The sequence below is a fragment of the Aethalodelphis obliquidens genome, unplaced genomic scaffold (assembly GCF_003676395.1).
Source record: "Aethalodelphis obliquidens isolate GAN/ISIS:26980383/991018 unplaced genomic scaffold, ASM367639v1 scaffold86, whole genome shotgun sequence".
NCBI classification, from domain to species: domain Eukaryota; kingdom Metazoa; phylum Chordata; class Mammalia; order Artiodactyla; family Delphinidae; genus Aethalodelphis; species Aethalodelphis obliquidens.
The window spans coordinates 2,171,287-2,194,346 of NW_020838030.1; the positions used below are offsets into that span (position 1 = coordinate 2,171,287).

At 59.8% G+C, this 23,060-nt stretch overlaps 1 protein-coding gene across 2 annotated transcripts in view; it reads left to right on the plus strand.

Annotated features, from left to right (window-relative positions):
• The first annotated feature begins 603 nt into the window (after nt 1–603).
• The window catches only part of PLXND1 (plexin D1), a 51,853-nt gene continuing 29,396 nt past the window's right edge, over nt 604–23,060 (plus strand). For both annotated transcript variants that reach the window (XM_027093931.1, XM_027093932.1), the window contains exons 1-5: nt 604–2,022; nt 18,070–18,246; nt 21,143–21,274; nt 21,568–21,668; nt 21,756–21,885. In XM_027093931.1, the coding sequence (XP_026949732.1) occupies nt 706–2,022; nt 18,070–18,246; nt 21,143–21,274; nt 21,568–21,668; nt 21,756–21,885 (1,857 nt within the window). In that variant the 5' untranslated portion in view covers nt 604–705. The remainder of the gene's footprint in view (nt 2,023–18,069; nt 18,247–21,142; nt 21,275–21,567; nt 21,669–21,755; nt 21,886–23,060) is intronic.

Here is a 23,060-nt window from a genome sequence, read left to right on the forward strand (position 1 = left end):
AAGGGGGAGAGAGAATACAGGGGAGAAAGGGGAGGGGCGGGGTAACAGACGGCAGAGCGAAAGCGAATCAGACTGAGAAAAGGAGAGACAGCACGCACGGAGTGGGGGTGGGGGGCGGGACACACAGAGACAGGGAGACAGTGAGAGACACTTACCGAGAAGGAGGGAGAGACAGAAAAGGAAAAAATAAAACAAGCTCGAGAGACAGGCCAAGCGGCCAAGAGGGAGAAGGAACTAAAGCAACCAGCGACGGAGGCGGAGGCAGCTCCAGGAAAGGAGCCGCGGGCCGCGGGTGCCGCACGGGAGGGTCCTGGAGGGCGCGGCCAGACCCAACAACAGCTCAGCAAGGGCCCGGCGCCCGGAGGGCGGGGCCGGCGGGCAGCGGGGGGGGGGGGGGGGGCCGGGGGCGCAGGGGGGGGTGGGCCCGGGGCGAGCGGGGGCCCCGGAGGCGGGGCGCGGCCGGGCCGGGCGCGGCGGGGGGCGGGACGTGAGGGCGTGTCCGCAGAGGAGCCGCCTCCGCCCCGCCCCTGGGTTGAGCGGAGCGGCTGAGCCCGGCCGGGGCGCCGGGGCCGGGGGCGGCTGGCGCGGGCAGGAAGCGCCTCGCGGCCCGGGCCCGCCCCCCGCCTCCTGCGCCTCCGGGCTCCCGGCTCCCGGCCGCGCCGCGCCCCATGCACTCGCCGTGCCGCGCAGCCCGCGCACGCCCGGATGGCTCGTCGCGGCGCGGGCGGCGCACCCCATAGCGCCCGGGCCGCCGCGGCCAGCCCCCTGCCGCCGCGCCCGCCATTCTGGGCCCCGCCGTGCCCGCCACTGCTGCTGCTGCTGCTCCTGGGGGCGGCGCGGATAGGCGCCCTGGAGATCCAGCGCCGGTTCCCCTCGCCCACGCCCACCAACAACTTTGCCCTGGACGGCGCGGCGGGGACGGTGTACCTGGCGGCCGTCAACCGCCTTTACCAGCTGTCGGGCGCTAACCTGAGCCTGGAGGCCGAGGCGGCCGTGGGCCCGGTGGCCGACAGCCCGCTGTGTCACGCCCCGCAGCTGCCGCAGGCCTCGTGCGAGCACCCGCGGCGCCTCACCGACAACTACAACAAGATCCTGCAACTGGACCCCGGCCAGGGCCTGGTGGTCGTGTGCGGTTCCATCTACCAGGGCTTCTGCCAGCTGCGGCGGCGGGGCAACATCTCGGCGGTGGCCGTGCACTTCCCGCCCGCCGCGCCGCCCGCCGAGCCCGTCACGGTGTTCCCTAGCATGCTGAACGTGGCGGCCAACCACCCGAACGCGTCCACCGTGGGACTGGTCCTGCCGCCGGCTGCCGGCACCGGGGGCAGCCGCCTTCTCGTGGGCGCCACGTACACGGGCTACGGCAGCGCCTTCTTCCCACGCAACCGCAGCCTGGAGGACCACCGCTTCGAGAACACGCCCGAGATCGCCATCCGCTCCCTGGATGCGCGCGGCGACCTGGCCAAGCTCTTCACCTTCGACCTCAACCCCTCTGACGATAACATTCTCAAGATCAAGCAGGGCGCCAAGGAGCAGCACAAGCTGGGCTTCGTTCGCGCCTTCCTGCACCCTCCCGACCCGCAGCCGGGCGCCCAGACCTATGCGTACCTGGCGCTCAACAGCGAGGCACGCGCGGGCGACAAGGAGAGCCAGGCGCGGAGCCTGCTGGCGCGCATCTGCCTGCCCCGCGGCGCCGGCGGCGACGCCAAGAAGCTCACTGAGTCCTACATCCAGCTGGGCTTGCAGTGCGCGGGCGGCGCGGGCCGCGGCGACCTCTACAGCCGCCTGGTATCCGTCTTCCCCGCGCGCGAGCTGCTCTTTGCGGTCTTCGAGCGGCCGCAGGGGGCCCCGGCGGCCCGCACGGCTCCGGCCGCGCTCTGTGCCTTCCGCTTCGCCGACGTGCAAGCCGCGATCCGCGCCGCGCGCACTGCCTGCTTCGTGGAGCCCGCACCCGACGTGGTGGCCGTGCTCGACAGCGTGGTGCAGGGCACCGGGCCGGCCTGCGAGCGCAAACGCAACATCCAGGTATGCCCAGGCAGCGGGGGCGCTGGGGACCAGCCCAGGGGGCTGGAGAGAGAGCGTGCGGGTAACTGGGCAGGTTGTGCGCTGAGCGGGTCACACGTGTGAGTGTGTCGTTACCTAGATGTGCGTGTTTGGAGACTCAAGTGTATACTCTGAGCCACAGGTGCATTTGCGGGGACCCAGGTGTAGTCGCGAGGATACAGGTGTCAGCAGAGGTGGGGGGCACTGCTGTGAATATGGCCTAGGTGTGCGCGTTGGGCACTCAAATGAGTGCTGGGCTACAGGTGCACATATGTAGGTGTGCGGGGCGGTCGGGTTGTGGATGGTGTGCGCTGAAGAGAGACGAAGGTGCATATACATCCCGGCTGTGCAAGTGAGGGTCGCAGCAGTGGGCTGTGTGCACAGCAAGTGAGTGCAGCATCTGACCAAAGGTATGTTCTGGGCCGACTGCATGAGCCCGTGAGGGCTGCCTTTGGGAGTTGGCAGGTGTGTGCATGAGTGTGGCAGGTGTGCAGGGAGGCACGCAGGTGTGCATCAGGGCCCTGCACATGGGGGGTGAGGGGAAGCAAGGTGTATGCCCCAGACTTGTGTGTCGCTGAGCTGGGTCACACAGGCATACGGGCAGGCAGGTGCGTGTGGCAGGGACACACTGGTTCCACAGGGCAGGCCTGGGTGCACAGTGGGATGTGTGCGGCAGGGGACACAGGTGTTTGGGAACCAGTAGGCACTCTGGGGAGGCCGCTGGTTGGCAACTGGGTGTGTTCCTGAGGCCAGCTTTTTATTCATTCATCCAACACACATTTACTGAGCATGTAGCATGCACCAGGCCTGGGGGCTATGAGGAAGGCAGTCACACTTGTGGAATGCCTACTAAGCGCATCACATGGCATAACTCTAGGTTTTAACAGCAGTCCTCTCAGCTAGGCTCTGTTCTCGTCCCCATTTTACAGATGAAGAAACTGAGGCACAGAGACATTCACTAACTTGCTCAAGGTCCCACAGAACTAGCAGAGGCAGGATTTGAATCCAGGCTGTCCGGTCTCAGCATCTGTGCTCGTAGTGCTGTAGAGCCTTTGCCGCCTTACAGATGTGGAACTCAGAGTGTGTGTGTTGGAGGAGTCCCGGCGACTGGGGTGGGGAGGTGCCGGCTCCAGGAGAGTGGAGGGACGTGAGCAGGACTGCATGTAGCGCTTGAGTGGGCTGTGGGGATCTGGAGGGAACGCGGAGGGCCAGGTATAGGGCCACAGCAGCTGGGGTGGGGGAATGGGGCCCAGGTGTCTGGGGCTGGGCAGGGCAGGAGCGAGGGGGCCAGGTTGGGGGGGATCGATGTGTGTGTTGATCCTGGGTGGACGTGACACGGGGGTGCAGGAGGGATCTGTGTGTGGTTCCACTCAAGGAAGCGCATCAGCAAGGGGTCACTTCTTTAGAGTGCCCTGGGAGGTGGACCCCTGTGCCTTTTCTGCACTCTCCATCCTGAGCTGAGTCAGGGGAGACTTGGCCACTCCCTTAGGAAGCCTCAACTTCTCAAAATGCAGAACTTAGCCTTCTCCTGGTGATTACGGAGCTCTCCTTGGGGCCAGGCTCCCTGTGGCTCTGCCCCATCCCTTCTCTGTGATCCTCAGGCCCTGGCAAGAAGCTGTGAGATTAATTATTCCCCTGTGGGTGTGCCCAACACTGGGGCTTTGAGAAAACACAGATTCCTTCTCCTGCAGCTGGGCCCTCACACTGCCTACCACCCGGCTGGCTGGCTGCCCTAAAAGTAAAGGTCACGGTGGGTGAGCAGGGCAGACTGGCCCGGGAGCCGGTCTGCTACCAGCAGGGGCCAGCTTAGTCAGGGTGGTCACCCAGCGCTGCAGTTGGGACATGCGCTCTTCCCCTCCCCAGAGCCACATGCCCAGTGGGCTGTGTTTGAGGGCACAAGCTTTGTGTCCGAGGGTCTCAGAGCCTGAGGAGGTGAATGGGGAGTCAGTCGCTGCTCTACGGAGGGAAGACCCTGTCGGAAGGGCCTTCTTCGAGCCTTTCCAGGCCTGTGTGTCCATCTAGGCCCTCAGTGAGAGGCAATCCGTGGGATTCCTCAGGCCGCCACAGTCTCCCCCTCCCCCTCCCCCTCTGGCAGGAACCGTCCTCGTTCCCACGGTCCCGTCCCCAGCCTGGCCTGGTGCAGTGACTCACTGCAGAAGGGAGCTGGGGCTTCCCTTTTCTTCGGGGGCAGGGCCTCTCCAGGGACACAGCCCCAGGGACAGAGTGCTCGAGGGCCTTCTCCCCGCCACAAGGTGGGGTGGATTCCTGGCCCTCCTTGGCCATTCTCCCTGTGTCCTCCACACCCCTCTCCTCTTCCGCACGCCCAGCTGTGGGCACAGGCCTCAGGGTCTGGGCCTGAAGCCTCAGGTCGGGGGTGGGAGAGTGATGCTTATTCTTGCTCCTGGCTGTTGCCAGCTCCCCAGTTACAGTCTTAAGAACTTGGACCTTGCACCCGGGGTTAAATTCTACTCTGTCACTTCCCAGCTGTGTGACCTTGACAAGTGACTTAACCTTTCCGAGCCTCCGTTTCCTCATCTGTAAAGTGGGGACAGTAAATCTCTAAGGATTGCTGAGGACCAAATGAATTAATTAACGTAAAGCATTTTGTACCTGGCATGTAGCAAGCACCTAGTAGATGTCTGCTGTTCTTGTTATTATTACCCCGGGGGGACATTATTAGCACAGGTCTGGGCTTGGTCCTGGACAGCAACCAGTGACCTATTTTGGCTTGTTCTGCAACAGTGAAGACCCCACCTCTAGCGCCCAATGGCAGCCTCAGTAAACATTTCCTAAGTCCCTACTGTGTTGCTGTGTGCTGGGGACCTATGGTGATTCCCTTACTGTCTGCTCTCGTGGACCATGTGGCCGGTCCTTCCAGCCTAGAGGGATGGGTGCTGTGATCCCATCCTGGCAGACAGAGCCCGGAGAGGGGCATCGAGGCCTCTGGGGAGAGTGGTGTCAAAGTGCAGGTGGGTGGGTGAGCAGGAGTTAGTCACACCAAGCTGGCGGGAGAAGAGGAGGGATCCAGGCAGAGGCTGTTCGCCTGTCAGAGGCCTGGAGGTAGGAAACAGCAAGACGGACTGGAGCAGTGAGAGGTGGTCATTGTGGCTGGGGAGGAGAAACAGGAATTATGAGCAGGGCTGGGAAAGGCGGGCAGGCCTGCCATGTGGGTGCGGATAGGCGTGACTGTGTCCTGGGGACATGGGGAACCATGAAGGGTTTTAGCCAGAGCATCTGATCTGAACGAGCACGTCAGTTTCTTCCTCTGTAGAGCAGGAACGATAATAAAAACACCTACCTCGCAGAACCTCTGTGGGGATTAAATGAGATGCTACAGGTGAAGCAGTTAGCAGCGTGCTCGGCACACGTGTTTGCAGTTGCTGTGATGGTTTTTAAGGGAGCTAGTTTAGAAAGTCGTTAGGTGGTTGGTGAGGAGAGAGGAGAAACAGGGAGAGTAGGAAGGAGGCTGGCGCCATCTTCCAGGCAAGTGGTTCACTTCTTCATTTACAAATATTTCTTGAGCACCTACAGTGTGGTGGGCACTGGGCACAGAGGTAGGGGTGGCTGGCCAGGTGTTGTTCTAGGGGGATGTGACAGGCCTGGTCTGAGGGCACAGAGAGAAGGGGGGGGGTGTTCCGGACGGATTCAGATGCCTGGATGTAGCCCCAGAGGTGGGGACGGACAGGATGGAGAAGGGATTTGCCCAGTCCAGCCCGGCATTGGGATGGAAGTCGGGGATGCGACAGGGGTGCCTCTGGGGGAGACGGTGGGTTTGGTGGGGGGGGCGGGGGGGAGTACCAGGGGCCTGGAGTCCCTCTTCCTCCCAGCCCCGTCTGGCCTGACTGCTCCAGCACCAGGTGGTCTCAGTGGGGCTGGACAACGGGGGACAGGACCCTGCCCTTCCATCTTTTCTCCAGGGATGTCTGCCCCCCAAGCAGGGTGGCTCAGCCGGGCCTCTGGATACCCAGCCTCGCGCTGTTGCCCTTGGGCCCTCGGGCCTGAAGCTCCAGAGCCTCGGTTGGGGTGGTCTTGGACATTCCCTCTCCCCGCCTGGGAGGCTTTGCCGCCTGCTCACCACCTTTAAGGCAGTGAAGAGGCAGGGAACCTTGTCCTCCCAGCCTTGGGCCCCAACTTTGTCCCTGATTGCTTTGGGCATATTTGGGGCCTTTGGACTATTCTGAGAGAGAAAGTGAGAAAATTAGCCTCTGGCATGTAGCTTGGATCCCTTTTCTCAATTCACGTATGTGGTGAAAGTGAGTTGGGAAGTTGCCTGTGCTCTCGGTGGGGAAACTGAGGCACAGGGCCACCCAGCAAGGCGAGGGCAGACTGAGTCCAACTCCCTTCCCTGAATCTTTCCCTTTGGCCTATGAATGGCCATAATATTTGTATTTTAAAAGAAAAAAGAAAACGGACAGGGAAATGTCAATGTTGCATTTTCAAGGTGTCTTTTTATAGTAAAGGTGGAAAAAAAAACCCTCAGGCGATTTTAAACTGGCATGCAGTGGGTGGGTGCCCGTCGTCAAGAAGGCATTTTCTGAACCAATTTAGGGGCTGAAATGCTGGGTGGAGGTGGAGGGAGATAAGCTTCCAAGATGGGCTTTCCATTTGGAGTTGGCCTGGGGGCTGGGAGTGAGCTCCCTGCTGGCCGAGGGTAAAAGAGACACTTGGGGGCACTTAGGAGAGGGGACTCTGGCAGGGTTGGCTGGGATGACCTTCTAGCCTAGAGAGACAGACACATCTTGGGCCAGGAGACGGTTAACATACCTCCCTGACCTGGGAGTGTCATCAGTCTCAACTGCCAGGTACGTGAGGGTAGAGCTGATGGTGAGTCCTGTTCTCCTGCCCGTAAGCTGTGTGACCCAGGGTGAGTCACTTACCTTCTCTGGGCCTCATGCTTTCTCACTGTAAAATGGGACAGTGTCTCCTTCTGAATTGAAATCTCACACGAAGTGCCCAGGAAATGGCAGGTGGAGGTATGAGTACCAGGAGAAGAGAAATACATCTGAGAGAAGTGTGCTCAGCGTGTGGAACAGCTGTTGGGGCAGGGAGCGCTTAGAGGAGGGAGGAGATGGGACCAAAGCAGGCCCTGAAGGTGAGCGGGGGTGGGCGAGACAGAGGGGTGAGGCACAGGTGTGTCAGGTGCCTCCCAGCCTGAGCTCAGCTGCGGGAGGCACAGGCAGAGGAGAGAGCCGCCGGGCGCCGCTTCTGTTAATGGTGAGACGCTGTGCATCTGGTAGGCCTGAGGGTGTGCAGATGCTGGGTGCCCTCTCAGCTCTCTGGGGCTGAAAAATGACCACGGCCACCCTCCCAGTTCCGAGCAGGGATGCTGCGCGGGGCCCTTCACAGGCACCAGTGTGTTTGCTCTCACAGCACCCCACCCCCACCCCGTGAGGCAGGAAGTGCTGTTATCCCCAGTTTTACAGATGGGGGAACTGAGGCCCAGGGTCCCACGCAGCTGGCTAGTGGCATAGGGACCTGCAGGCTGGCTGTCTGGCTCTGGAGTCTGCCGTGGGTGACCGATGGTGTTAGCTGTGGGCTCTCAGCTGGGGGTTTTGCAGTTACCCCCCCATCCCATGGAGATTTGGGTGGAGCCCTTTGTACAAAACACCCTCTGGGGCAGCACCTCCCAGCAGGCCCCAGATGGAAGCCGGGGTGGAAGCCGGGAGCTGCCGCTGCAGTGACTCAGTTCCTGAGCCAGCTGAGGCTGGCTAGGGTATCTGCAGAGGCCCCGCCACAAGTGGGGGCTGGGGCTGAGGGGGCCTCCTGAGGGAGGCAGGGAGGCAGGGAGGCACTTAGTGACATTCATCTCTGAAAATGTGATTGTGACCCCCTGGCCCTTTGGGTGCGTGAATGAGAGATGTGGTCCGTTTGAATGACTTGACAAATCCCTTTCAACCCTGACCCCAGCCCTGGACCGTGCTGTGTACTGGGGCTGGGCAGGCCGCCGCCTCCCCTCCAGGGCAGCCCCTCACTGTCCAGCGTTTGCTAGGAGGGTGGAGGATCTGTCACGGCCCTGGCCATGCCCACAGTCAAGCCTGCCACACCCACACACGCCCAGAGTGGTGGACGGGTCAGTGCTGGACCCTGGCACCAAGTCCCTGGCTTCAAATCCTGGCTCTGCACCTCCTCCCTGTGGCCTCCAGCAAGTCACTTACCTTCTCTGGGCCTCCACTTCCCCATCTGTAAAGTGGGCTCAGCAGAGACAAGAACAGGGATCCCTGGAGCTCAGCGGAGGCCTGTGTGAGTTGGCTCAGCCCCTGCAGAAACACCCTCTACAGGAGTCTCATTTGCCGACTGCCACGGCTGCCGGTTTTCATGGAGATTAAGGAAACAGGCCGGCTTCCGGGTTCTGGTTGCTGGAGGGTGGAGAACAGACACACTGTGTATGGAAAAGAAGCATGAGGGCCTGAGGGATCCCTTCCCCTTTCTGGGCCTCAGTTTCCCAGTCTGAGTTGGGCTCTGGGGTGGCAAGAAAGCCCTCACTGGGTCACCAGAACTGCTCCCATTGGTATCATTATTATTACTTTTATTGTTGTGTCCTGGGAACTTACTCTGTCTCAGGCACTTTGCAAAAGCACTTGATGTATAATGCGTATCTTTTAATCCTGCCAGCAAGGGAATGGGGTGAGTGTTATGCTAAGTCTACAGGAAGGGGAAACAGAGGCCCACAGAGGATAAGTGACTTGCCTGAGGTCACGTGGCGGGTAAAAGGTGGAAGAGTGTCTGCTGTCAGAGCCTGCGCTCATCACCTTTACTCCCTGGTTCCTGTGAAAATGCTGACCTGAGGGGTGTGAGCCAAAGAGGCCCTCAAGGTCACAGTGATGGAGTGAATGGGTCCCTTTTAAAGTTGAAGAAATTGAGGCCCAGGGATGTTCTTCCCCTGCTGGGGCTGCAGTGGGAAGTAATGAGAACTTCCCAGTGAGGCCAGCAGAGCTGCCGAGCCCCGTGCCCAGCGTGGTCCCAGGCTGGGGCCAGGTTCCCCGGGTGCAGGGCTCCTGTTTCCCACAACTGCAGCTGTCTCCACCTTCGCCCACCAGAGCCCAGACCTCCTGGGCACCATCTCCTGCCTGTCTGTGCTCCTGGTGGAGGGTTCCCTGGAGTGTGGCCGGGAGGGGCTCAGCTCTGTTACATGGCAGCCTGTTAAAAGGCATGAATCGGACCCTGCCCCTATCCCCCAGGAGCCCCCAGACAGTCGGGGAGGAGTTCAGGAGAGAAGATATGCCAAAGCAGAGCTGAGTCTGAGGGACTCAGGGAAGGCTTCCTGGAGGAGGGGGGTGTTGGAGCAGGACTTTGACAGATGGGGCTTGGGGAGGCCTTCCAGGCAGAGGCGGAGGCCCCGGGATGTGGTAGAACATGGTTTGGGTACCAGGCAGAGATGAAGCTGAGAGCATGTGAGGTTTGGGGTGCAGGCCGAGGGTTTGGACACTGTGCTGTGGGATGCAGGGAACCAGTAAGGCCTGGGGGAAGAGTGAGACACAGTTGATCTGGTTCTAGAGGAGACCCCGTGGCTGCTGGCCCACATTCGTCCTGCCAGGTGCTGGCGGGAGCAGGACGCTCTCTCCTGGAGCCCCCGCTGGGGCTGGACCAGGTGACTCCCAAGGGGCCCTCCAGCTCTGCCAGCGGTGTGGGAATTGCCATGGAAACCAGCTGGTCCCCGAGTGGGGACAGGACCGGAAAGTCTCCTGGCGCCAGCCACGTGGATTTGGATCCTGGCTCCCCCCAGAGCTCGCCTGTTTTCTTTCTTTCCAAAGCCTGTGTTGAGCCAGGGCCGAACCCAGCAGGCTGCCTGGAAGGGCCCCGCTGCACCGCCCACTCTCCCACTGCCCCGCTGATCCTCGATGCCGATGCCACCGAGATAAGCAGGGCCAGTGAGCCTCGCCCCACCCAGTCCACCATCCTTTACCCTGAAACACGATAAATCACGCGCTGGAGGAGGGAGGAAGCTCACAGCTCCATTACGAGGCCCAGCGAGGCCCCAGTGGGGCGTTAATCACGGAGCGCTTTCTGCTCTGATCAGTAAATAATGGGGGGGGCCGTGGGCAGAGGGCTTGAAGTGGAGGCCAGGCCCAGGAAAGGAGCTAAACAGCGATCGGCGGTCACCTCCGCCCCGCCCCCCCTCAGAGCTCGTCCACCGTCTGTGTTGGAGGTGATTGAACCCTCTGGAAGTGGCTAGCTCCTTGATGGGCCCCAGTATCCCCAGCTTGCAACCCAGGGCCTTTCCAGCTCCACGTGGCCAAACTCCCAGCAGCTGTTGGCTGCACCCGACAGAGCAGGGGGCAGAGAGACTGTGGGTTAGGACAAGGGTACTGGAGCCACAGCCGGCCTAGGTTTGAGGCTCACCTCTGCCTATTCTGGCTGTGTGACCCTGGGCAAGTCACTTTACCTCTCTGTGGCTTAGTTTCCTTTGCCATAAAGTAGCAGCAACTAATGAGCATCTGGCGAAGGTTCAGTGAGGTTATACAGGCAGAGGTCTCTGCACAAAGTAAACCATTGCTGCTTATTATTTTTGTGTTACTGATTCCACCGTGTTGTTACTATTATAAAGCTGTCCCTTCCCCACGTGGGGATGGTCTCTGAACCGGGACATTGACAGCTAGAGAGAGGGCCCCATGTCACCTCCATGTCTCCAGCACATGGGACCCGGCCCAGAGATGTTTGCTGGGAGCCCCTCGGCTGCAGTCAGAAGCCGTTGTCTGATGACTCTGGGACCGAGGCCAGCACCCCCAGGGGATCGGGAGGAGGGTGTGGATTCAGTATCCAGGGCCCCTCAGCCCCAAGAGGAGGAAGGCCTTGTGTCCCCAGGAGAGCCAGCTGCACTCTCAGCTTCTCCCGGCCTGCGTCCCTTCAGGGGAAGAAGCTGGGACCGAAACTCTTCCAGGGTGAGGAGGGGCCGGAGCTGCCGCGTTTTGCCCGCCGCCCCTCCCCCGCTGGAGCTGTCGGGAGGGGATGACCCCCCTACCCGCGCCGCCCCAGCCAGGGAAGAGTCCTGGCTGCCCATCCCACACTGTGCTCCCCTGGGACCCGGGGGGAGGGCTGGAAACGGGGCCAGGCTGGGCCAGAATGAGAAACAGCTTCGAGAAGAGGGAGCTGAGTGTCTGGGGGGCCGTGTCCAGCTAACAAAACAATGGCTGCTTGAGTCAGCGGCTGCGGCAGCGGTTCCCAGGCAGGCCCCGATCAGAGCCACCCCAGCCCGGGTGAAGGCAGCGGTGCTCATCCAGCCTCAGATGCTTGCGTTCGGGGAGTGGTGGAGCGGCTGGTCCCAGGGGCCCTCCTGTCCTGGGGCGTCCCCGACTCTCTGCCCAGTGGCCTGCAGAGATAATTGGGAATGTGTATTGAGCACCTGTGGTGCTCAGTATTGAGGGCTGCTGTGAGCTGAGCCTCTGTAGTGGGCGCAGTTATTGCCCCCATTTTATAGGTGAGAATACTGAGGCTCAGTGAGGATGGGGCAGCCCACAGTGAGTTAAGAGCTCTGAGACTTGGCCCATCCGGAGCCTTGGTTTCTCTGTCTGTTAAATGGGAACCCAACAAGAGTGTGTGCTCCATGCCTGCACGCAGCAGGTCTTCAGTGTAGCCCGGCCTGTGACCTCAGCCTGGGGCTGTCCCTCCAGGCTGTGTTCTGTTTGGCGGCAGGGTCGGGAGTGCCAGTTGTGGGTGGGTGGACACATCGTGCTCAGGGCGGCCTGGCTGGCTGGTCCACACGGCCCTTCCAGGTGGTGCCCAGCTGGCCCGGATGACCTCAGTGCTTGGGCTGGGCGATCCACCTCCTCCAGAGAGTGGGCCAGGGAAGCCAAGGCAGGCCCTTCTGAAGCTGTGGAAGGGTGCACGCAAGCTGTTCTGCCCATTGCCACTTGTTGGTTTTTCCTGCCTGATTCAGGCAGCCTGGGGCCAGGAAGAGAATTACTGCGCTGTGTGTCCTGAGGAAGCCTCTGCCCCTCTCTGTGCCTCAGTTTCTCCAAAGCACTGCTTTTCCCCTCCCACTCAGAGCCAGGCCTGCTGACTTGTTCTCTGACCTGGCTGGCCATTCTCTCCCCCACTGCCCCCCACCTCCACCCCTTCAGGAAGTGAGCACCTTGATCACCAACTGGGAGGTGCTGGTATTTCCTTTCTTGGCAACAGGCAGCTTCCTCCTTGGTGTGAGGGCCATTGCAGAGGCCCCCCAGAGCCGAGTCTGTCCTACCGGCATGCGGTAGGCCCAGGGCTCTTTTCATGCCTTGGTTTACCCTCAATGGAGAGGTCAGCTCATTGGAGCCGTAGCCCAGTAGCCGTTGTGTTTCGAGAGCCCGCACAGGCTGAAGTGGTTGGGTGGAGTTTGGGTTTGGGAGTCGTAGGTGTGGTTTCAAGTCTGGGCCTGACCTGTGCCCTTGGAGACCTGGAGAACACTTCCCCCTTTAACCTCAGAGCTTCGGGAGAAGGTTGGGGGAGGGCTTACTCACCCAGGCTCTGCAGGAAGCAGAGTTTAGTGCCCTGTTTCTAGGCCTGGCTTTTGATGCTGTGCCTGTCAGACCCCCATTACTGCCCTGCTGGCTCCCCGTTCTCCAGTCCTGGCCCCTCCTCTGCTGTCCACGCTGAGGGAGAAGGAGCTGGCCAGGACAGGGGTTGGGGGAAGCCACAGAGGGGCATGCCAGGTCGAGCAGGGCCTTGAGGGCCCAGGAGCAAATTTTGGGTTTATGCTGAGGGCACTGGGGATCTATGGAAGGCTGTTGAGCTGTGGGAGGGACACAAGCCACTTTGCTTTTTTTTTTTTTTTTTTTGCGGTACGCGGGCCTCTCACTCTTGTGGCCTCTCCCATTGCGGAGCACAGGCTCCGGACGCGCAGGCTCAGCGGCCATGTCCTACGGGCCCAGCCGCTCCGCGGCATGTGGGATCTTCCCGGACCGGGGCACGAACCCATGTCCCCTGCATCAGCAGGCGGACTCCCAACCACTGCGCCACCAGGGAAGCCCTCTTTTTTTGAAAAAAACAACTTTTTAGTTTGGAATAACTTTAGATTTACAAGAAAGTTACAAAGATAGTACAGGTAGTTCCCGCATACCCTTCCCTCAGTTTTCCCCACTGCTAAGATCACACGTTATGACAGATGCGACATGTATTTGTCAAAACTAAGAAACCAACATTAGTATTTTACTCTCAACTAAACTCCAGAGTTTCCTCCACGAATGTCCTTTTCCTTTCCAGGATCCCACGTCACATTTAGTGCTTTGCGGTTGTAGAAGCTCTTTTTGGCTGCTGCGGAAGGGTGGGTGGGAGGGGGCTCAGTGCAGCCCCCAGCCCCGTGTGGCGAGCGGCAGCCGCCCTGCAGTCTGCTGCTTAATACCCCAAGGTGATTGCTGTGCGTTCAGCTCCTCAGCAGTGAAAGCTCACTTTCCCGGGATCGGGGTTCGGTAACAACCAAAAACTTGAGGCAGGAAAGTGCCCTCACTTCCCAAGCACGAAACCCCGACAGCCGGTGTAGTCTACACCTGGGACGGAACCGCGGGTCTTGTTGGCTGCCACTGACGCCTCATCCTCCTCGGAGTGCCGCCTGCAGTGGGGCTGAGGTTTGGTGGGGTCTGCAGGCAGGAGGCGGGAGGCTGAGAAGCCAGGCTCTGGAAGCTCTTGCTCCAACTGGCTTCCCGGGGGGAGAAAGTCAACACAATTACAGTTGATAGTGAAATCAGTATGTCAGAGTTCTAGTGGGAGAGTGGGCAGCGCTGAGCTTTGGCCCCCGGAGGCAGCCAGCGGAGAAGGAGGAGGTGTCCTGCTCTTAGAAAAGAGCTGAGACCAGCAGCCGCCCGTGGCTCATCCCATTTCAGAGAAGGATCAACTGAGGTTCTTGGAGGAACCAAAAGTAGCAGCCAGGTGCCGCCTGGCACTGAACACCTGGCTCCCCTGTGTGGTCACACACACAGTGACATACAATTGACCCATACTTTTCCTTCCGTTCTCCAGTGTCCAGCATGGCAGTGCAGTGTTGCTCTCATTGTTTCTTGTTTTTTATATATATAAATTTATTTATTTAGTTAGTTTTGGCTGCATTGGGTCTTCATTGCTGCGCATGGGCTTTCTCTAGCTGCGGCCAGTGGGGGCCGCTCTTCATTGTGGTGCTCGGGCTTCTCATTGTGGTGGCTTCTCGCAGCGGAGCACGGGCTGTAGGCGCGTGGGCTTCAGTAGTTGTGGCATGCGGGCTCAGTAGTTGTGGTGCACGGGCTTAGTTGCTCCACGGCATGTGGGATCTTCCTGGACCAGGGCTCAAACCTGTGTCCCCTGCATTGGCAGGTGGATTCTTGATCACTGCACCACCAGGGAAGTCCCTCTCATTATTTCTGCTTGGAAAAGAAGAAGCTGAATACAGTCATTCACACTTTAGTCAAAATTAGTTTCCTTTCTTTAGTAAACACTCACCCCAGAGCACAGTCTCCACCCTGGAGAAGCTCGTGCATACGCTACCATGAGAAATGAAGGTGGTGACCAGCACAGTGCTGTCACAGAGGGCTGGAGAGGTGTTTTTGGAATTGCATCTTGAAACCTGGCTGAAAACTTGCCACCTGGGCACGCCTGGCAAAGGGAACAGTGTGGGTCAAGAGGAGGGGAAATAGAGGGCTCAGAGGTATGAGAAGGGCGTTGGCTACTGAGGGAACAACATCATGAAGGTTCAGGCGCCCCAGGAGGAAAGTGTGGCCGCATTTGAGAAACTGCAGAGACTGATGTGGTCGGAGCTGAGGGCGGGGCAGAGAGAGAAGTGAGACTCCAGTCCTGAGCAGCCGGCAGGAGCCAGATCACAGAGGCCTTGAATGTCAGGCTTGACCCTGAGGACGGCCAAAAGCCAAGGAGGGGCTCTCCAGTCTTGCGCTTGGGAAGGTGGCCCTTCTGGGTTGGAGGAGGCCACTGTGAGAGTCCAGCCCTCCCCCTTCTCTCAGAGGAATTTGTATTTTGAAAGACCAACGCCAAGTGAGACTGGAAGGCGGGCTGGTGCTGATGGAGGGATTTCAGGCCGTGTCACACAGTCAGGGCAAGCAGTATTTTGGGCCTTGGAGCTGACTGCCCCTGGAGACCGGGTTCGGCTGAGGGCACACCCGGGACGGCCCGCCAGTTCCCCCGAGCTCACTTTCCCCCTTTCCCGGGCCACATCCCCCAACAGCAGAGGCCTTTCCCGCCTGCCCAATGGACGTGTGTCTGGCTTCCGTTTTCGAGTCAGTTGTAGCCTTGTGATTTCCCCTGGCGGCTGGGGAGCCAGCTTCCCCCTCAGAGCACAGATCACGCAGAGCAGCCAACGGGTTACTTCTCCTTTAAAATTTTTTTAAAATTTTATTTTTAGAATAAGAAAAAAAAGTCAGAGGAAAGGGTTTTTAGAGAATTCCTCCAGTGCAGAATTAATGGCTGTGAGCGTCAGGGCGGGCAGGCGAGAGCTAGATTCCCAGCCATTCCCACCTCATCCTCTCTGCACCCCTGGCCCACAAATCACCCTGATGTGGGCGCCTGGTCCGGCTGTTCCCAGGACCCCCCATTCTGGCTGGCTGGGGACCCCCCATCGCAGGGCCCAGTGCAGAAAATCCCAAAGTTGTCACCCAGGCCCTCCAGGTGTCCCCTTCCTGCCTTCCCACCCCTCCCACAGCTCAGGGAGGAAGCGCCTGTCCCCTGGGCAAGGGTTTGCTATTTTAATTTTAGAACAACGTATTATTAAATGACACAAGTAATCCACAGATTTCAGTGAAGAAGAGTTAGACAACCCCTGGGAAAAGCATCCTCATGACAGGTCTTGGGCCCACGTGCCCGCTCTCCTGCCTGCTCGCTGGTAGAGCCGCCTCATCTCTTCCCTGCAGCCGCAGGATTGCGGGGGGGTGGGACCACGGCTAGGAGAGGCCGCTGAGGAGATGGGCCAGCAGCCTCCTTCCAGGGCCGGCCCCCAACTTGGGCGCAGAGATGAACACAGAGGATGGGTCAGGCAGGGTAGTCTGAAGCTGAAAGATGAAGAGCCAGTGATAAGACAGTCTGGGCAGTGGCATTCCAGGCAGAGGGACCGGCACAGGCAAAGGCCCTGTGGCAGGACCCAGCTTGGACTGTTTGAGGGACAGAAATGAGGCCGGTGTGGCTGGAGTGGAGGAGTGAGGGCAAGGATGGGATGGGCTGGGCCCAGAAGATCCCAGGGGCCTGAAGGGAGGGTTTAGGATCCAAGGTTTATTCTCAGTATCGTGTAAACCATCTGAGGGTTTCAAGCAGAGGAGACCTTTGTACCTTTAAAGCGCTCACTTGGCAGCTGTGTTCGGGGAAACGTTGAGGGCAAGAGTTGGCCCAGAGAAGAGGGGCCTGGAAGAGCCTCCTCGGTGAGAGGATGGCTGCCTTAAGGTGGTCCCAGGTGGTCCAGCTTAGAAAGTTTTTGAGGTAGGCATGATTTGCCCCCAAATTCCACTTTATAATAATAATTTCAGTGACTGTCGTATCTGAAACAGCGATAGTATCAGTTGACACTTCGGGAGCATTTACTGTGAGCCACGCTCCGGGCCGGCGCTTTACGATGAACTGTCTTATCCCAGTGCCTATGAGGGAGGTGCTGGAGATGCACCCATTTTATAGTTGAGTAAACTGAGGCTCAGAGGAGTGAAGTGACTTGCTCAGGTCGCTCCTGGCCATCCTGTGGAAGGCCACCGGGTCATGAGTTGTGGCCCAGGGCAGTCCCCATCCCCACCCCATCGCTGGGCTCAGGGCTCAGCTCTGTTTATTTTCCCAAGAATGAAGGACCTGGTATTTATGGTTTGCTTTTGTAAACTAGTTGAGATTTTGTACAAAACCCATGTGGGCACATCATCAGCGGCTTTGGCTTGCAAAAAGCACAGATAAGGGGAAAAAAACCTCTCTCTAAAGCCATGCCCTAAAGCCAGTTCTGCTGGCCGCTTCAGTCCTGGTGGCGTGATATTGCAGCTGGTGACCTGGAGCAGGCCACGTCCCCTCTGAGCCTCAGTTTCCCTGTCTGTGACATGGGACCTCAGAGGGCTGCCAGGATTCAGGGAGTTGACGCACAGGCCCGGTACAGGGTCAGTTCCCAGTAAACGTGGCCTGTATTGTTTGCTGTCGTGACTGTTACTTTAATGTTTATGTGCCAGTTTTACCAAAAAGGCCCCACGACATCCTGAGACTTTTCTCAGCCAGACATCTTTCTTCATAATCGGTGCAGATTTGTGGTGTCTCCCAGGGCTGGGGTGGCTCTCCTGGATGACGTGCTCAATCCTCGTGGACACTGAGGTGGTGGCCCCCACCCCCCACTCTTCTAAAACACCCTTGTGTCTGCATCCTTGTGGGTTTGCACAGTTGTCTTCTGAAAGGCCCTTCTAGAGGCCTGTGTTGTACTTCTGTGGAGACTGCAGGAGAAACCTTTGAAAGAACCAACAAAACTCAGAGAAAGGTGGAAAAGGTGGGCGCAAGTCCTGGGAATGGCGGGGGCTGGGCATGCCAGCGCGGTTTTCCCACTCCTGTGAGGTGCAGCTGATGTGGATGGCAGGATTGTGCATTTGGACACACCTGGCCTCGGTTTGCCCATCTGCAATGTGGGCAGATGAAGGGACGTGTGTTGGGAAAGGAGAGAGGGACCTCAATTTGGGGAGCCCTCAACCTGGGTCTGGTGAGCTGCTGGGAATTTGGGAGGGGCTTGCTGGGGTCAGAGCAGGGGCCTGGGGGGAGGAGACCCCATGATTGCTGTGGAGACCTCGCCGGGACAGGAGGGACACCTCTTGGGTGTCAGCAGGTAAGTTGGGGCAGAGGCTGGCCTCCCTGGGCCTTCTTGCCTTCCTCACATGACTCCTCCTGTCCAGCTCCTGCACACCCGGAACGTACCCATCTCCTTGGGGCAGCTCCGTGACTGAAGCCGAGGGCAGAGGTCAACTTGGGCCCAGAGACGGGGTCCTGCTTATGTTGGGGCCTGAGCCCAGCGCTGGGCATACAGAACAGGAGCAGGACTTTGAAAGCACTGATGCTGAGGCCGGAGACCACAGCCGGCTGTGTGGGCAGGGAGCCGGAGAAGGTTCCGGAGCCGAGGTCTGACATGTGTCTCTCTTCCAGCTGCAGCCGGAACAGCTGGACTGCGGGGCCGCCCACCTGCAGCACCCCCTATCCATCCTGCAGCCCCTGAAGGCCTCGCCCGTGTTCCGAGCCCAGGGCCTCTCCTCCGTGGCCGTGGCCAGCGTGGGCAACTACACGGTGGTCTTCCTGGGCACAGTCAGTGGCCGGCTGCTGAAGGTAGGGCTGGGGCTGGGGGGGGAGGGGGCAGGGGTTGGGGGGAGGGGCCCACGGGTTATAAGGCGGCGTCTTCCACGTCTGCGTTTTCCACTCTTACTCACAGCAGTAAGTACCCGTCCTGCAGAGGAGGGAACCAGGGCTGAGAGGGGGCCCTTCTCTCAGGGCTCCAGGACTGGGGTTTTGAAACCGGGTGGATCTGAGTTCAGGTCTCTGGGCTCTGCCGCTTGCAGGCTGTTTGACCTTGGGCAGTGAACTTTCTCTCTCCTGGCTGCAGTTTCCCCATCTGTTAAGGGCTGCACTTCTGGCCTCTTGAGACTGTTGTAGGACTTTCAAGGGGCAGGGGGAGGCCACAGCCTGGCAAGTGGGGACTCTTCCTCCCGTTTCCTCCTCCACTCTGTTGGCCGCCCTCTGCAGATGCCCCAGCCCGAAACCAAAGTGACTGGTTTCTGGAGGTAATGATGCCCGGCCCTGAGTTGCCTGGAGCTGGGAAGGGGTGAGAGTTTCCCCACTTAGCAGCCTCCAGGTGAGGGCGTGAACCTGCCCCCCAGGCACCTACCACACCCTGCTGGTCAGAACGACAGCCACCTGGCATGCCTCCAGCCGGCACCAGGCCCTGGCCTAATTGATTCAGATCCGATAATCCAATTCCCTCAGTTCCCTGGGCAGACGCCCCAGGCTGGGGTTGAGCAGTGGGGGTCAGAGTCCCAGCCCGCCTGGCCCTCTGGGGGAGATGCCAGGTGTGGGAGCAGGGAGGGGGCAGGGGTCCTCCTCAACCTTCAGAGCTTCCGTTGAGGGTCCGCAGACAGTGGGGCTTGTGTTTTGGCGTCAGGTACTCAGATAGGGATCCTCGCTCCTCCCCTCCCAGCTGTGTGACCTGGGGTGGTTACTTCTCACTCAGCCTCAATTTCCCCATCTGTCCAGGAGTCTCCCCCACCCACGAAGCTGCAGTTATTAGGCACCACTGTCTACCCAGCCTCGACAGGCGTGTCACGGGCATCATCTTGTTTAATTCTCACATCCCTTCAAGGGAGGCAGAGCCATGATCCCCATTTCACAGATGAGGACACTGAGGCTCTGAGAGGGGAAACGACTGCCCCAAAGTCACACAGCGAGAGCCTTGGTTGAATTCAGGTCCAGTCAGCACAGAGCCACCCCACCCCTCAACCTGGACCTCTTCACCCTCCACGCTGCGCTGTGCTGGGTCATCTCCCGCCCACTTGCCCAGCTTGGGGCTTAGATCATAAGCACCCAGCCCAGGCCCCAGAGCACACTAGGTGCTCAATAGACTGTGTTTTATTTTTGGGGTTTTTTTTTGGCTGCGTTGGGTCTTCATTGCTGTGCGCGGGCTTTCTCTAGTTGTGGCGAGCGGGGGCTACTCTTCGTTGCAGTGTGCGGGCTTCTCATAGCGGTGGCTTCTCCCGTTGCAGAGCATGGACTGTAGAGCGCAGGCTCAGTAGTTGTGGCGCACGGGCTTAGTTGCTCCGCGGCACGTGGGATCTTCCCGGACCAGGGCTGAAGCCCGTGTCCCCTGTGTTGGCAGGCGGATTCTTAACCACTGCGCCACCAGGGAAGTCCCATCAGTAGACTGTTGAAGGAGTGGAAACATGTCTGCTGGATGCCTGGGGGTGGGAATGGGGCCAAGCTGCCCGGGACAGGCTCTGCCAAGAGGCCTCTTGGGACGAGGGATGTCACAAGGGCGGGGACAGCCTGTGGGAACCTGGGGAGAGAGTAATTCCAACTGGGTGTGTGGAGGGCATCTGCGAAGCCCTCCTTTTTGTTGGAGACCTTGGGAGGACAAATCTTGGTCCAAGGGGGAGAGGGAAGTGTTCCAGAAAGGGAGCACAGCATGGGAAAAGGCTCAGAGGCTGGGATGTTGAGTCGGGTTTAGTGGGTGGAGATGAGGCTGGTGGAGTAAGCTGAGATGGATCGTCAGGGCCTTGAATGCCAGAGCAAGTTGATGCCACACGCAGGAGGAGCCACTATAGGTTTGGGAGCCCACCGAGGAGGGCTGGGTGGTGGGAGGCCCCAGGGAGGCATCTAGACCCCTGACCCCAGCTCAGGGCTTGGCAGGACCCTGACAGGGCAGCACGTTGAGATTGTGAGACCAGCCGGAAGAGAGCAGTTTGATGGGTCTCTGATCGGCACTGTCAGTCCTCTAGGGGACATGCAGACGGGCCCTCAGCCAGAGAAGCTTCCAGGCCCCAGCTAGTCCTGGTCCTTCTCCTGCCCGGACATTGGACCCCACACCCCAGCCCCAGCCTTGGACTCTGGGGTCAGACAGGCCTAGGCTTGCATCACGACCCTGAGGCATCTTCATTTTAGGACTCTTGCCAAGTCCCTTGGCTTCTCTAGGCCTCAGTTTCCTCATCTGTGAGATGGGCGTGAGAGGGGAGGGATGAGACGGGTGGCTCTGCAGCTTCTCCCGGGCTTGGCCCTGGCAGCGCTTCCGCCGCATCTTCTTTAGCACACTTCGTGGGCACGCGGGGCAGGTATCGTCATCAGCCCCATTAGCTCAGAGAGTGGAAGTGACTTGGACAACTTGTACTTTGTGCAGCTTGTAAATGTCAAGGCCAGGATTCAAACCCCAGTCCCAGCTCCTTGGCATGATGCCCAACAGCCTCCCAGAGAATGTTTTGTAAACTGTGAAGCCCGAAGCTATTCACAGGGTTGGATGTGCCCATGAAGGGCAGCGAGGGAGGCCCTGGTGGGGGCACAGCAGAGGCAAAAGCGTAGAGTGACCCTCTGCCAGTCCTGGAAGGGCCCGAGAGAGGGGCAGAGGTGGAGACTCCCAGCCCGGGTCAGCCCCTACCCCCAGGGCAGGTCCCCCGCATTCGGCCTCCCCCTGCCGGGCACCTTCGTGGCTCACCGTGCCCTGACGGCTCCCCCCCCACCCCAGATCAACCTGAACGAGAGCATGCAGGTGGTGAGCAGGAAGGTGGTGACGGTGGCCTACGGGGAGCCTGTGCACCACGTCATGCAGTTTGACCCCGCAGACCCCGGCTACCTCTATCTGATGACGTCGCACCAGGTAAGGCCCGAGCCTCGGTCTGACGAGGTCCCAGGACGAGCCGAGCTCTCTTGCTTGCCTTGCCTGTGCACGTGCTGCTGCTGCTGCTGGGGGCGCCTTCTCCCTTACCCCCGGCCTGCTCGTCCTCACCTCCCAGCGCAGGCATCACCTCTGCAGGGCAGCCTTGTTCCCTGTGTGTCCCCCATTATAGCATCGAGCCTCAGTTTCCCCAGCTTCTCACAGCCCTCGCCGTGCTGACTCCCCTGGGAGGGGCCGGCAGCCCCTCTGATCTGGGCCCCTGCCTCTGCCTCTAGATGGCCAGGGTGAAAGTCGCTGCGTGTGCTGTGCACACCACCTGCGGGGACTGCGTGGGTGCAGCCGATGCCTACTGCGGCTGGTGTGCCCTGGAGACGCGGTGAGACCCCTGGGCCGGGGGCTGGGCCAGGGAGGCCGTCGGGGCGGGGGAGCCCCCCTGCGTCCTGACCTGCGCGTGCCACCCCAGGTGCACCCTGCAGCAGGACTGCGCCAACTCCAGCCAGCCGCGTTTCTGGACCAGTGCCAGCGAGGGCCCCGGCCGCTGTCCCGCCATGACCGTCCTGCCGGCCGAGATCGATGTGCACCAAGAGTACCCGGTGAGTCTCTGGGGAGCCAGGACCCAGCTCCGGGCTCAGAAGTACGGGTGGAGAACAGCCCTTCACCTGGCACCCAAACCCTGAGAGGTGGAGACTCCTGCTCATAGCATCCCAGGGACCTGGAGGCAGATGACGAGAACGATAATGACCTGATGGTCTTAACATCCCCATTTTACAGGCGAGGAAACTGAGGCCAGAGCGGTGAAGTGACTTGTTCAAGGTCATACAGCGAGGGAGTGGCAAAGCTGGGATTTGAATTCAAGTGGGTGGGCTCCAGAGTCACAGAAGAGGGGGGGCAAATTAGAAGATGGGAGGAGAGCCAGCACCCCCCATCTCACATCCTGGCCACCAAGTGCCAGACTGCTGTTTCTCGAGCTGGGAAACATGAATCTGCAGCATGGGGGCAAGTAGCTACCCCCTCACCTGTGTCCAGGAGGGCCTAGAGCTGCCGCAGCCTCCTGCTTACCTGTAGCAGGCAGCCTCTGGGCAGGGGTGTTCCAGGCCCTGGCAGGGGCTGAGGGACAGACAGGCTTGGGTCCCACCCAGCCCTGCCCTCAGTGACTTCTCTGAGGCTGGCATCTTCCTCTGTCACCTGGGGGAGATGATGGCTCTGATGGCCCAGACAGGCCCTGGGGCTCCTGGGCGCCCTCCTCCCCATCATTACATGTCACAGTCCTGCACACACATCATCTGGTCAAGCAAACTGGCTCTGTGCCACGCACAGGCCTAGACTTGGGGAGACAGCGGTGAATAAGATAGACAAACGCCTGGTCCTTGAGGGGTTGACATGCTCATCAGGGAGAGAGACGAAGCAAGATAAAATGCCAAGATGGTGATAAGTACTACAGAGAAAAAGAAAGCAGAGCAGAGAACCGGGTGCAGAGCGAGTAGGTTGCGGGGCAGTGTTGACATTTTAGACCAGGTCGAGGTGGGGGACTCACTGCAAAGGCGACATCTGAGCAGAGGTAGGAAGGCAGGGTGAGTGTCTGGGCAGAGGGAACCGCCAGTGCAAAGGCCCTGAGGTGGGACCAAGACTCATGATTTGAGAGGGTGTCAGAGGATGGCATCTGAGGTCACGGGGGCCACATCATGCAGCGCCTCTGGCTACTGTAAGATGGTCAGTTACATTTTGCAAACAGGGAAACTGAGGCCCATGTAGGCTGCAGCCCTCTGGC